General features: G+C 36.2%; 1 protein-coding gene across 3 annotated transcripts; it reads right to left on the minus strand.

The window, feature by feature from the left end:
- LOC104098336 (WD40 repeat-containing protein HOS15-like) lies at positions 1 to 13,628 on the minus strand. Of its 3 annotated transcripts, none has more exons than XM_009605046.4 (14): positions 13,468 to 13,628; positions 9,459 to 9,604; positions 8,996 to 9,365; positions 8,771 to 8,865; positions 8,609 to 8,655; positions 7,660 to 7,810; positions 7,477 to 7,540; positions 4,021 to 4,179; positions 3,789 to 3,910; positions 3,028 to 3,102; positions 2,294 to 2,347; positions 2,096 to 2,169; positions 1,010 to 1,084; positions 1 to 566 (listed from the first exon to the last, which is right to left on the minus strand). In XM_009605046.4, the coding sequence occupies exons 1-14, from the start codon at positions 13,526 to 13,528 to the stop codon at positions 347 to 349; spliced, it is 1,713 nt and encodes a 570-aa protein (XP_009603341.1). In that variant the 5' UTR covers positions 13,529 to 13,628; the 3' UTR covers positions 1 to 346. The 3 variants fall into 3 exon arrangements, 2 of the variants coding, with proteins under 2 accessions (XP_009603341.1, XP_009603342.1); XR_011415605.1 differs by having other exon boundaries at positions 446 to 566; positions 1,979 to 2,169; XM_009605047.4 differs by lacking the exon at positions 13,468 to 13,628 and having other exon boundaries at positions 8,996 to 9,373.
- Positions 13,629 to 14,858: the final 1,230 nt, after the last annotated feature.

The following is a 14,858-nucleotide window of genomic DNA, read 5'->3' on the forward strand; positions in this document are numbered from 1 at the left end:
TACTGGGGAAAACAATAAAATTAAGCAACTAAATGTCAGCATTTGAGCAACAAATAAATCATGACAGCGCGGTCACTGCCACTGCAGCTTCCTCACTTCAACGCAGTGCAACAGTCGGTAATTACAGTTTCAGCTCTGCCAAAACCTAAAACTAAGTCAATGCCATGATACTATCTGCACTATCTACAATGTGCTCCAAATATGACTTGTTGAATATTTTAGTTGTCCTACAATTGTACATACGTCCAAGCAGATTTCTGTCACAAGTTAAGGTATTACTTGTTACAAGTGCTTAAACGATCTCGTCCATCTTCAACATCACCTTTTCCTGTTTGTTTCACAACATCTATATCCGAACATCAAAGACACAGACCACATTGTCCGCAAAACAAGCTGCAACCTTGTTGCCTTCCTTGTTCCAGCACACTTCAAAGATTCCACCATTTCCACTGTAAGTTTTTATGATCTTGGCCTCTTTCACAGACCATATGTTCAAGCATCTATCCAATGACCCGGTTGCCAAGTACTCGCTGTTTGGGCTAAATGCAACAGAATAAACGGGATCCCTGTGTTTAAAATGGAAAAAGCCCCAAAATAAGTACTAACAAAAATCCAGTCGCATAACAAGAACAAAAGAAATATTTAAAGATGTATACGAAAGAAACTATGTCTAGCTTTATCTTTCACTCTATCCCTTGAAGCACTCGTAAAAAATAAATATTAGTAACAAGTAGTAGCAATAGCAATGATGATTCAACATTAGTAATAAAACATAACCAACCACAAAAAGAAATCAATAGTTCAACCAAGCAAAAGGAGAAAATCACCACAGTGCAGGAGTTTATTTTTGTCCCACTAGTTAACAACTATCTTTGCTAATGATGATACTAATAACTGCTTTTATTAAGCAGCAATGACTTCTTCTATGAGACTTTTTAGAAGGTTCAATCACCTCAACACCTTTTCTCCCGAAAGACATAAAAAGCAACTGCATAATTACAGCCATTACCTATGGCCATTCAGACTGTGAAGGAGACGGCCAAGTTCTACATCCCATAGCTTCACTGTGGAGTCAAAAGAGGCACTACAGAGGAAATTAGAAGTTCAGCAAAAAAGAATAGGCACATAAAATTATAATAATTATAGGATAAAAGAATAGGCACATCAAATCATAAGAATTATAAGATTTAAGTACAACAAAATAAGGTATTCATTGTCTGATGCCCAGATTATCCCCGGGAGGTGAAGGATTATAGCACATCAAGCACACTTGACAAACGTAAGTTATTTCTTAGCTAATGTTAAAAATGTCACTAAATGAGGACATATTGATCTTAAATTACAGGGCAGCACTTGTAAGGAAATAATAGGAACCAACAGCAGAATTCCTGATGTGCACAGATCATGTCTCTGGAGATATTGTAGCTCTATGAAATATAAGAAGTGTAGATAGAATTAGGGGGAAGCTACCTCTCAACCTCCCCAACTTTTTTTTAAAAAAAAGTTAGTCAATCAATCAAGTACACTTCAATCCCAAACTAGTCAGGGTCGGTCGGCTATCTGAATCTTTTGTATTCATTCCTATTTATTCTGGCACATTTCATTCCAATACTAAATAATTGCCTTTTAAGGAGTGGAAAAATAAGAGTAGGATTGGTCTTAATTCGAAGGCTATGTCAAAGACGAGAGGGTTGGCTTAACTGTTTGGATCGCCATCTTCACCATTAAAGCATTGAGAGGAATACAAGCGTCAAATGGTAAAGTGATAGTGTGATACATTGTTTTTGCCATGGATGAGCAAAAACAACGTACGACAGGAGGAGGAAAGACGCTTCAAGCAATAATTGTCACTTTGTTAGTTTCTATAGATCACCAAAACCAAGTCCACATATAAAACTATCATCCCTTAGACCTTTACCACATCAATTATGATAGAATAATAGAACTAGATCTGATAGAAACAAGAGCCTTGAGTTACCACCACGTGCCAGACCATTATGGTAGAAGCAGCAGGTCATCCACCGTATGACCTGTGGCAATAGGTAGGATCGTAACCTACTTTCTTACCCTCAATGTAATGGTGCAGAGTATTTACCTGGCCAGCAACAACTGTTGATTTGGGTTGCTCGTACCAGGGCCTGTTGGACTCCATCTGATGGTATAGATCTCCTAAAAAATTAATACTGTAAAAACACTGATGTCTGATCTGATTAAGCGAATAAAACAAAAACAGGAAAAGAGAAACAACATATTCAAAGTTCTCAGTATATGTATATAAACTTAAATGCTGCACCTTGGCATGTTCTTTGAAATCATGCACGCAGGCATCTTGTTTCACGCTCCATATCTGCACAACAGACGAGAGTTATCGACCAATTTCACAGAGCATCAATTGAAGGTGATTCTTCGAAACAACATATTTGTACTATCTTAAAGGAAGTGAATCTATAAATCAACTTTCACTTAGTCTCTTCCTCGATTACCAATTATTTCTAATTAATCAGAATCTGGAGTTCTGGAATGTGTTTGAACTAGAATTTTTTTAACTAGCTTAGGGTTACTGATTTAGTATTCAAGAATCTAGGTTTTTTCATTAAAGAGGTTAAGCACCACACCTTCTTTCTTTCTTTCTTTTTTTCCATCAGAGGTTAAGGGTGTACGGCGACATATGCAAGTTTTACAGAATTAATTTGTCCTAAAAAACAAAATGAGTAGTGGAGAGAAACAGGCCCAAAATGGAGCAGCCAACTAGTCTTGGATTGAGGCGCAGTTGTAAGAGGTTAAAGGTGATATTTAAAGCTTATTGATTATCAGAAAACAAATTTATCACGTTCTTTGCAAGATCTAGTTAAGCATGCATTTGTTTACAGATGCAAGACTTCACACAACTATTTGAATATGTTCTATCAATCAGGACCTCCCAAGAGAGAAATAACTGACAGGAGCAGAATTATCAGAAGGAATAGTATGCATTTGTATCAGCTAATCTGTAATGACTATGTTAGCAAAGAGAATGTTAGCAATTACCTTAGCCGTGGTGTCATCAGAGCACGATGCCAACAAGGAGCCTGAGGGGTCCCACTTGATTGCATTGACTTCACTCTGCAATCACAAAGATAAGATCTTTTAGTAATGCTCATAAAAAGAAGACAGCATAATTGTACTTGTGGGATTACACTGGGCTGTTGTTGTATTTATCATGCTAAAGTTTTGCATCTGAATGGGACTTATCACAAAATAGTTGGTATGATCTAGAACACAAAATTAGAACTACAACTTTCAACTTATAGGGTGAAATTCCAAAAAGATGAAAAAGAAACGAATGTCCGAGCAATTGTCGTGCACAGTTGCTTGATAATGCAAATGCTTGAGAAATCATCATGCAGTCAAACCATTAGTTTTCATGGCCAGAGAAAGGGGTCAAAAGATTCTTTAGCCTCTCACTACCATCTGTGTACCTACAACTACAAGTTACAACCTCACAGGCATCGAGATACAATGAATACAAGTTGTATCTTCATAATCAGGTACTCAACCAAGGCAACAGAGGTAAACATGTTTTAAGATATGTTCACAATTAGACTTTCGCTTTGAAACATTTTAAGAGCATTTTACGATGTGATGAGCATAAACCCCAAGAGAGTTAATATGTCCACCCCTGTACCTCCCAGAGGTGCACAGTAGACCAGCTCCAATATAATATTTACAGGCAATTGGTAACAAATCAATAACCACATATGGAACAATTTTCCTACCAAAAAGAAAAAGGAGTAGTACTGGAGCATCACCTGATGCCCCGAGAAAGTTTTGACAGGCCGACTCTCTCCAACTTTACAAACATAAATCATGTTATCAGTGGAGCAGGTTGCAAAGGAATTGTTGTTTCGCCAATCAACATCAAGAGTCGGAGCTGGAATATAGTTATATATCAATAATGAGAAATAAGAAACAGAAGAAATCAAAGTGAGTAATGGGAAAAAAGCTTAGGAGCATAGTTAAATCAGAACAAAGGAAAAGCACCTGAATGAAATTCAAATTGCTGCTTCCATTCGCCTGACTTTACATCCCACACAATGGCAGTTTTGTCTACACTACCACTAAGGAGATAATCACCTTTCTTATTCCACTTCAACGAGAAGATTGGCCCTTTATGTTTGATTAGAGTATTTACCAGTTCCCCTGGATATGAAGTGACTCGTGAGATCGATCATGAATATCAGCATACACATTTGGTGCCATAAGACATACTACAGGTGCCGGAAACAATTAGCAAGGAAAAACCTAAACGGAAGTTAAATTTTTGACAAAAGAATCCAGTTTGATATCTTTTAACATGTTCTGAATGGACGGAACAATGACACACAAAGGAAAAAATAAGTCAAAGAAATTGGACCACGCCATGATTTACGCACCACTTACAACTTGCAGAAGAAAGCGATTTTATGAAATTTCAGGTGGTTCGAGAAGAGATTTCTGCAAATGCTTTTTTAATCAGACCTGACTTGGATTAACATTTCAGATTAAGTTGCAGACCCCTTTGAAAGAGGATTAGCTTATTGTTCAGCAAACCAGTATGAATCTGCTATACTTGCCGGAGGAGATGGCCTTCGGCTCGCACTGTATGACATATATTGATACGTATATTGAAGCTGTAATTTTAATAATCTCATCAGTTATTGATCTTCCAGGGAACTCATTCATTTCTTCATTTTCTTCAGGCGTTTTTGGGCTGCGCATGCATGACGCTCAAAGATGATGAGACAAGGAGATCTACTGTTAAAAATCTAGGCCAATTCATCAAAGGGTGTATTCCAGAATAAGCATACACCCTTCACTGTTTTTTTCTTGCAGGAGCAATGTTGCCCAGATCCTTCGTATTCCTTGCCTGTTGCCACACCCGTGTCGATCCAAAAGACTTGGGCATGGGTGTGGGATCCACACTGGATTTTATGGTCCTAACTTATAGCCTATTTGGCCAAGCTTTTTTTTGGCCAAAAGTGCTTTTTTCCAAAGTTAAGGTGTTTCGCCAAGCTTTTTAGAAAGGGAAAAAATGATTTTGAGTATAAGCACACTCCCAAAAGCACTTTTGAGAAAAATACACTTAGAAGCATTTCTTAAAAGCTTGGCCAAACACTAATTGCTGCTCAAAAATGCTTTTCAAATTAGTTAGTCAAACACAAACAATTTCACACCACAAGTACTTTTTGAAAAGCACTTTTGAGAAAACACTTTTCAAAATAAGTTGATTTTAGAAGCTTGGCCAATCAGGCTATTAGATGCTTTGACTACATCTATGGCCAAGAAGTATAGGTTGATTGGATATTTGGTTTAAAGTTGGTTTATGTCTCACACAGACATATATATATATATATATATCAAACTATTAGATGCTTTGACTACATCTATGGCCAAGAAGTATAGGTTGATTGGATATTTGGTTTAAAGTTGGTATATATATATATATTTGGTTTAAAGTTGGTTTATGTCTCACACAGACATATATATATATATATATATCAAACTATTAGATGCTTTGACTACATCTATGGCCAAGAAGTATAGGTTGATTGGATATTTGGTTTAAAGTTGGTTTATGTCTCACACACACACACACACGCGCGCGCGCACATAAAGTACACATTATTATATGAGGTAACTTATGAATAAAACACTCCCTCTGTTCCAATTTACGTAAACTTGTTTGACTAGGCATCGAGTTTAAGAAAAAAAATGAAGACTTTTGGAATTTGTGGTCCTAAACAAGTCAAAATATTTGTGTGGTTATAAAAGCTTCTCATTATGGGTAGAATTGTAAGTTTAAGCTAAATTGTTTCCAAATTTAGAAAGGGGTCATTCTTTTTGGAACAGACCAAAAAGGAAATAGGTTCACATAAACTGGAACGGAGGGAGTATTAAGTTTTACAAAAGAATTTAATTATACTAGCTTTGATTTAATAACTTTGATTAAAATTTCAAAATATACACTTATATATGTTGCAATACACATTAATGGTTGTCTCTTAACGCTCGTACCCATACTTCTATTTGTATCTCTGAATCCTAAGATTTGGGTGATGAATAATCCGACTTCTAGATCCACACCCGTATCCGAGCAACATACTGTAAGAGGCCTCCACAACTATCCTTAAGAAGCCAGTGAAGCGCTTGCCAGCAATTGCCCAAATGACTTGGCATTGACAAGAATATTGCTATTTACCAATGCCACATTAATCTCTAGTAATCTCTTTAATATTTATAAAGGTGGTACCTAGATCAACTTGCGTCCACCTCGCTATTCCACTGGATACCTGCTACCTTTCAGGGTAACTTTGCCAACAAGACTTAGGCAGAAGGGAGAAATCACCTAGCTTTTTTGGGCCTCTGGTAGGATGTAAACCTTGGACTTATATGACTTTGATTCCACTTTATTCACCACTAGACCACACCCCTGGATGCATGCGCAAGCTCCTGATCCGAATCATCTTTCTGGTCTTAAAAGTGGTTCACATCTCTCTCAAAGTTGAAACTAATGTGCAGGATGCTACCTCCTAATGAGTAGCATAAGGCAGATGCTTTTTCTGAGCCTGTCCCCTACCTTAAAAACCAGACTTGGTTACCTAGTAGGAATCTAGCTTGTGACGGAAACTACGACACATCTCGCTTATGCTACCTATGCCGTTAAACCAAGGCCCCAGAGCTAAGTTACGCAGCTGTTGTAGCTAGTATCTACCTGCAGCTGTCCTTTCAATGACCACCAGTAACCTCCTCATAATGCAGATCATCTTTTTGGTCTTATAGGTGATTCAGAGCTCTCTCAATGTTGAAAACTGATATGCTGGAGGCTACCTTCCAACGAGTCAGCATAAGTTAGACAGCAGCTGTAGCTAGTATGTATTCAAGCTACCCTTTCAAGGTAATCGATGTTTGAAACTCTATGAAAGTTGGATGATAAAAGGGTTTTCTCACATGCTTTTTAGAATTGAAACCGTGATGCATCATAGTCCTTCAGGAGAGAAAAGTTGCAGGCCTTGCTGAAAGCTGCACATTAGGATTCTGATAAGGCTTCCCTCTAGAAAGGGAAGTTGAATAACAAAAGGAGAAATGAGGGATGAACGGCATTGAAATGGAGTACGGTAGCAACGTGATTTCAAGAAGATCGATCCTTCATATGAAAATGCTACCAATTTCAGAAAGGTTACAGCCTTTTAGTTTTAACTATATAAGTTATCATGCATACTGTAGTACGGTTCGATGAATTCTGTATCTTGTGGATGCTGTGAAGTAGCACCCTCTTGGTGCTATAACAATAAACTACTTTACTACTTCTCCAAAAAAATAAAAAGATCATAAAATGTAGGTTTCCCTGCCACTCATTGGTGTACTCATACATTCAATATCTTCAATACCAACTTATCTATTGCATTTTCCGATACCCCATTGATCAAAAACAGAAAGTGTTAAAACAAGATAGCCTACCATCTCGGTTCCAGATTCTAGCTTGACCATCATAAGAACCCGTTGCTAGTAGGTTTCCCTCGCCCTACACAAGGAAGAAGTCATAAAAACAAGATCTAATAAGAACGTACATGAGCATTGGCAATTCATAAGACATGCAGAAAAGAAAAAAGGGAAGCCAATAATAATCTCCAAAAAACTTACATTCCACTCGAGTGTTGTGACATCCTTGCTTTTCTCGTTTGTTCGACCTTTAAAATGCTTCAATACCATGACATTTACAGGCCCATTTTGCATACGAGAATGACAAGGACCATCTCCAATTGTCCAAATTCTAGCAGTAGAATCTCCAGACCTGAGTTGAGGATTTCATATAATTAGCAATAAGAAAAGGAAATCCAAATAATAATTTTATCACCGGTGACCCTATAGATGTAAGCCTACCCTGGTCAAGATTTTGGTTTTTAGTATGTCACACTGTTCAAGATTTTGGTTTTTAGTATGTCACTGTTCAAGATTTAGGTGTAATACAATCTCATTTTTAAATGAATTATTTGCTTATATATTGATATTATTAACTGCGAACATTCCAGTCAATGCTGGCATTCTAGTGACAAATTTAGTGTACAACTTAAAGCAAATCATTCATGTTAAAAAGCACATGCAGTCAAGCAGGATTTCTTAGAAGACAAATGGTTGTCCCTGCAAATATCTTCAACCATCTTGGTATGGCACATTCCTCGTGTCTGCATTCAAGATAGCAATGATATATTTATTTCCTTTTTCAACAGAAAGCCCTGCTGATCAGATAGCATCTCCTCATCATATTAAGCTCATAGATGGTGATTACTTCTGGGGCATATATTTCTCACTTGGACAAAATCCTTTTAAGTTGTTTCTACAGTATGCCTTACCCCTAAGGTGTGGTGTTTTGCTGTTTAGACTATAAACAAGGTTACCTACTCCCCCCAAGAAGACTACGTTAACGATAAATTCTAAAGCAGAGCAATAAGTTTCAACTATCCTGGAAAAGAATGATGATTGTTTCCAAAGTGCTAAAGCTCAACGAATAATACGAGATAGGGGTATAGAAATGAAATATCAATTGACTCCTACAGAAGAGCAGTATCAAAAGAGATATTAATGTGCTAACCCAGATGCAAGAAGTGAACCGTCTGGACTCCAGGCACATGCAAAGACCTGTGATAAGTTTGAGAACAACACAATATTGTCATGCTAATACCAACAAAATTTACCACATTAAAAATTGAGAATCATACTAATTTGAGAAGCTGCAGATTATATCTAATTATACCTCGGATGTATGCCCATCCAAAACCAGTACATCAGAACTCGGGATTTCACATGGCAGCGAGGTAGAGCTTGTGCAAACCTCCATTGGCTCCGGATCTGTTTTGCAGCTCCAGAAAGTCAAGTGATTAAGAATTTTATGCTTATAATGGGATTAACAAAATTCAGATATTCCAGGATGGCTTGCAGCTGTAAAGTTCATAAAGACTAAGTTATTGAGATTTAATACCAGCAGCCTTTCCATTCTCCTCATGTGTGACAGCATCTTTATCTCCATTGGCTTTCACGTCCATGGGATCCTCGCGTGGTTTTTCTTTGTCCTTATTTTTCTCTCTCTCCTTATCCTTCTCAATTTTCTCTCTCTCTCGATCTCGATCTTGCTCTTTTTCCTTCAATTGTTTTTCCTTCTCCCTTTCTCTAGCAGGTTCTCGTCCATGCTCCCTCTCATGGACATTGTTATCCTTGTCTTTTCCCCTAGGCCTATCTTGCCGAAGCTTTTCCTTTTTTTCTTTTATTATTTTTTGCAGCTCATATACATCCTTCGTGATAAGATCAATGGGTTGTAAAAACTGGAAGTCTTCATCCGTATCTGTGTCATCCTGCATGCCTTATTTATTATCAGTCAGTTTCAAGTTCTCAGAAGAGCTTGGACACAGGACTCAAACGACAAGCATCACGAATTTTGCACTTACATTGCTCAAATTTGCTTCCAATTCAAGATATTGAATTCCCTTTTGTAGAAAGGTAACCAGAGCACCAGGGGGAACTAAATTTCCATCTATTGTGCTCTTATTAATCCCCGCCTCATATCCTAAAGCAAATGCTGAATGCGTAAACCCTGTAAAGCAGTCAGAAACAAGGAGATTCAAGATTAATAGCAAAAAGAATAAAGAGTGGTGACTAAGAATATGAAAACAGAAAAATTTAAGAGAATTTCAACTGAGAATGGATAAATAGATAGAATCATATAAGAGTGATCACCTAAGAGACCTAAAACATAAAAGGGTTCATTTAACCAAATATGTCCATCACAACAAAAGATATACAAGGAATGTATATTCGGGAAATTTAATAAAATCACAAAAAATTGAATGACAATCAAAGTCATGGAATTATTGTCCCAAAATGAGAAGAAGAAGGAAGATAAGAGACCCAAGAAAAAGAAGGTATATCCCTAGATCAACTGGCACAACACTATTTCATTAGCAACTACTTTGCTTCTGTATCCAAGGGTGTGACTTAGTGGTCAATGAAATACGTTAAGAACCACGAGGTCTCAAGTTTAAATTCTAGCGGCAAAACCACTTCGTGATTCCTCCCATCTGTCCAGGCTTTAGTGGATAGAATTACCTTGGTACCTCTACCGGTGGAGCCAGGTAGCAAGTACCCCATGGAATTAGTCCTGCGTTGGCCCGAACAACACGATTATCCAAAAAAAAAAAAACAACTTTGCTTCTAAATGAACATCATAACATGCATATGAAGTACTCTACTGGACCTGGAAAATTCACATCGAACAGAAACTGTTCTCAAGGGAACATGTCCAAATCAACCGAGAAAGATATAATCTCACTTAGCCATCCAATTTTTAACTTGTTAAAATAACCACCCTCAACTAATTGATATTATGTGGAAAATAATATGTGCTTCGGCCGTAATTCACATTGGATGAAGCAGAACTTTTGTGCTAGGTCAGAAATATCCTTTTCAAACAAATTAGCGGTGAAAACTCCAATCTACCGCACCGTATAAGAAAAATTCATTAATAGAGGTGTGCAAAACAATCATTAATTGATAGCTAACATCAAACTAATTAGTTAACAGCAAGTTTGCCTTTATAAGGGAACAAAATCCATTACATGTCAAATCATTTGAAAGTGCCACAAAAAAAGGGTAGCTCGGTGCACAAAGTATCCCGCATTCACGTAGGGTTCAGAAAAGGGCCGCACCTCTAGGGGTATGATGTAGATAGCCTACCCTAATGCAAGCATTTGAAAGTGCCACAAACATACAAATAGTTCTATCCCGCAATTCTTGCATTTGCTTGAAGCCATATAAACATCGTTTCATTGTTCTATCTCTCCCTTTGATTACAAAAGGAAGAAATTGAGCATGCAAGCTTCTAACCTTGAAAACTAACAGCTTCTTTCTGTGAGCAAAGGAAGTCATGTTCATCCTCTTGACCGAAAATGACTTCCTCATGGAAAATTGGGAAAATAGTAATTTCCGTCCTTGTGATATAGCTAATTTCTAGTTTCGGTCCTTGTGATATTCAACTATGCAATTTTAATAAATAAAGTGGGTGATTCTAGCCCAATCACTAACGAAACATGACGGAGAAAAATGGCCTGTTAATACTCCAATGGGCAATTCAGGTATAACAGTTAAAATATTTTCAAAATAACCTAATTCTATTTGAAAAGGTTAATGTCTTCCCATCACATCCCCCCCCCCCCCCCACGTTGGAACTGAACAGAGCTGCTCAATCATCGAAATCACGAATACCCAGCGCCACCACGTTTGGCCTTCCAAACTACGCTTTCATCATTTCTACTTTCGTTCTCCTTAGCCAATAACTAAACAGACATGCACTCTCCATTTGTAAGAAACAAGTTCAGATGTGCAAATATAAAACACACATCCAATAAGTCAGTGAAAAATAAGCGAGGATTCAAGTATGGGTAGGCGTTCGGTACAGTATTAAGAACTACGGTTCGGTACTTCGATATTCGGTAAATCAATTATGCATACCAAATACCGTACCAAAGTAGTTTGGTACGGTTCGGTATTTCTTGTTTGGTTCGGTACGGATTTGGAACGGTTTCGGTAGCCAACCAAAATAAACTGAAATGATTTTTGCATTAGGACCTATGCTAAAAAACAGAAGAACATGCATATAATAATCTCTCCAAAAAGTAAGTATAACCCAAATAAGTTGTCATTGTAACAAGAACTTTTTAGGATATCATATAATTCTTTAATTTGTTTGTAGTATTGACAAGAAAGTGGAATCAGAAAGACATTTTTTTACCTTGAGACCAATGAAAGCGGAAGTTAAAATAGTGATAAAAAACAGAAGACCCATATGTAAAAATTGTTGAGAATGTAAGAAAACCATAAGGGACTTGGGCTTAGTCTTATTGGGTTAGGGGTAACAAAGTTGGAATTTTGGGCTAGAAAGACAAAGTTAAAATTTTGGGCAGCGCCGTTGGCAGTGTAGGACTAGGAAACACAAGAATACTTAAATAATTCGGTATTTTGGTGTACCAAAATATTGAAACCTCAATACCAAGTACCGTACCGAAATACCGAATAACCGAAAAATTGATACTGAATTATACCGAGATACCAAATAAACCGATACTGAAATACCGAATTAATTCGGTCCGGTTCGGAGTTCGGTTTTTCGGAATTTTATGCCCATATTCAAGAAGAAAATCAGCTTGACCGAAGCCTGTATAGGAATATTGAAAGGGAAAGAACCACATGAATCCTCGCTCGAATTGAACAAAAATTGAGAAGAGAACTCGAAATTTGACAAAATCGAAGTGAAAAGCACTCTAATAAGAAATTAGCCATGAGTTTCCTCTTGAGGTTTCATCAAATTTAGTTAAGCAGTGCATTTTGATTCAAGCAGAAAGAACACTTAAAGAAAAGTATGGTTCATAGGTATTTATGTACAGGTTCACGGCTTGCAATGACTAATGACCTAGACTCGATTTTCATGTAGCTTGCAGACTGTCTGTAATGAATGGTGAACCGGAGTATTATTTTTGTACAACTAAGAATGCGTTATATACAATCAAATTGGAAACAGTAGCCCCCTAAGCCAAAAAGTAGCATGTATAATATCCAAATTACCCTATCTAGTATTAAATTTTCCGTTAAAGACCGTTTGCTTCTGTTAGTGAGGGACTAGAATCACTCTCTTTTTTTAATTGAAGGTTAAATGCGCTAAGTCAAATATTATAGGGATCAAAACTGGAATAACACAATAACACAGGGATAAATAATGTTATTTCCGCTGGGAATACCTAGGGCATGCCAAAAACACACATAGGGATAGATCTTTCCCTATAGCTTCTTAATAGCAAAAATTTAATTAGAAAAACATAAATTACTCTAGTCCCATTCACTCCTAAAATTGTTCAAATTAACATTCCATAAGCAACATAAGCCAAACAAGTTGGCAAGGAGGGAAGTGCAAACAAGTGTTCAAGAACAAAACCAGGCAAAAAGTAACAAACCTATAAACCTAGTTGAACGAGAAGTTCAAAATCCAACAAAGTTATCAATAAAAAAAAAGAGACACACACACAAGAATTATAATCTAACCTATAAACCTAGTTGAACGAGAAGTTCAAAATCCAACAAAGTTATCAATAAAAAAAAAAGAGACACACAGGCACACAAGCAATATAATTTATGGGGTAGCAATGGTGGCTCAACAAAATTAGTAGCCTAAAGCCAAATAAATAATTTATGTATTTTTTTGTTCACAACAAAAAACTGATAGTAATAATAGAATTTATATTGGTAAGGGTAATTCAAGTTAATTTTGTCTACGAATTTCAATATTGTGTAAGTCAAAATAACATCAGAAAAATCTATTAAAAATTTGCGGGGCGCCTAAAGCAAATCCATTGAGCCACCCTTGTAAGGTAGCAATTAATATTAAATTGAACCCTAAGAAGGACGTACCTGATTCTTGAAGGTACCGGAAAACGAGGTAGTTAAGCTCCGATGAGGTAATAGAAATCATTCTTGCGAATCGACGCCGGCCAAAACAAACACCATGTGCTCTCTCTCCCGAGTGAAAAGGATGTGTGTGTTAGAAAGAGAGAGAGACGTGCGTTAATAGATGTGTTTTTCTGCACCATCGTTTGGAATTTGGAATCAAGTGTAGATGCTGAAATGACTATGATACCCTCAATGTCAGGCCTTTCTTGGGTTATTAAAATTTGGGCCGCCCAGCCCATTAATCTATATATTAGTATATATCTATGTCTAGATAGATATATTAAAAGAATAAAATTACTATATATAATTCGCACTGTGGTTAAGCTAAGTGACAAGCTAATAAATATCAATAGTATATGGTAACTTTATTCTATATTTGACTATATTAGTCAAATATATATATATATATATATATATATTAAAGGGTAATTTTAAATTTATAGATAAAGTTTTTATATCTATATCTATATTATATTAAAAGCACAAATGCCTTTAGCGAAATATCGTTCGTCATTTTTACTTTTCGCTAAGTACACTCTAAGTGAGATAAAAATGTAAATACAAATAAAAAATTTATAGCAAAAAATAAAATATCGAAGGACAAAAGAAAAAGAAGAAGAAAATAAGCGGGAAACTATCCAAAGAAGTAGATATCCCATACGAAGAGGGATTGTCGTCGGTTAAGAAAAGGAAATTAAAATATTATATATGATATTATAATAGGAAACTTATTATATAATATGCCTATGAAAGAGAAGTCAAAATTATGCAGGTTCAAACGGAAAAAAGAATACGAGAATATAGGTATGAAACTTATTACTACTATTTAATAATATCACTATTAAAGAGGTTAAAAACTCTTTATTCTCCATGAACACTATTATGGTTGGCTAATGCATTCATTAACCTAATTTAGATTTTAGAATAAGGAGAAAGTGAATCAATATTATATTTTTCCCGTGTTCTGGGACAAAGGTAATATTGGTTGTACCTATCATCAAGTGATTTATTTGCCATGAGTTCGTCGGTGATGAAGTTGAGAGTGATCCTTCTCTGGTGCTACTTCAATTTGAATATTTGAAGCAAAGACAACACATGGTATGAAAACTAAGTAACTGAGTATTGTTTTATAGTACGTTTTTAGTTCTTTTTTGCTTATTTCAATTTATACTTACTATGAACCGTTTATGACATGTCCAAAATTTCTACCAAGAAATTTTCCAAAAGTTTAGAAGTTACATATTCCTATCTGTTATGCGTTGAGGTAAGATTCCTCTTTTTTATCTTGTAAAAAAAATCACATTAGACAAAATAATAATTTAAGTTATTTTTCTAATATATAAAAATAATCA

The sequence above is a fragment of the Nicotiana tomentosiformis genome, chromosome 4, assembly GCF_000390325.3.
Source record: "Nicotiana tomentosiformis chromosome 4, ASM39032v3, whole genome shotgun sequence".
Classification (NCBI taxonomy): domain Eukaryota; kingdom Viridiplantae; phylum Streptophyta; class Magnoliopsida; order Solanales; family Solanaceae; genus Nicotiana; species Nicotiana tomentosiformis.

Bases quoted from the DNA above. Each gene is read 5' to 3' on its own strand.
- LOC104098336 (XM_009605046.4), bottom strand. From the start codon at position 13,528: ATGATTTCTATTACCTCATCGGAGCTTAACTACCTCGTTTTCCGGTAC. The intron at 9,366-9,458 runs GTAAGTGCAAAA...TAAGGCATGCAG, and splicing joins TGGAAGCAAATTTGAGCAAT to GATGACACAGATACGGATGA. The intron at 567-1,009 runs GTAATGGCTGTA...TTTTAAACACAG, and splicing joins CACAGTCTGAATGGCCATAG to GGATCCCGTTTATTCTGTTG.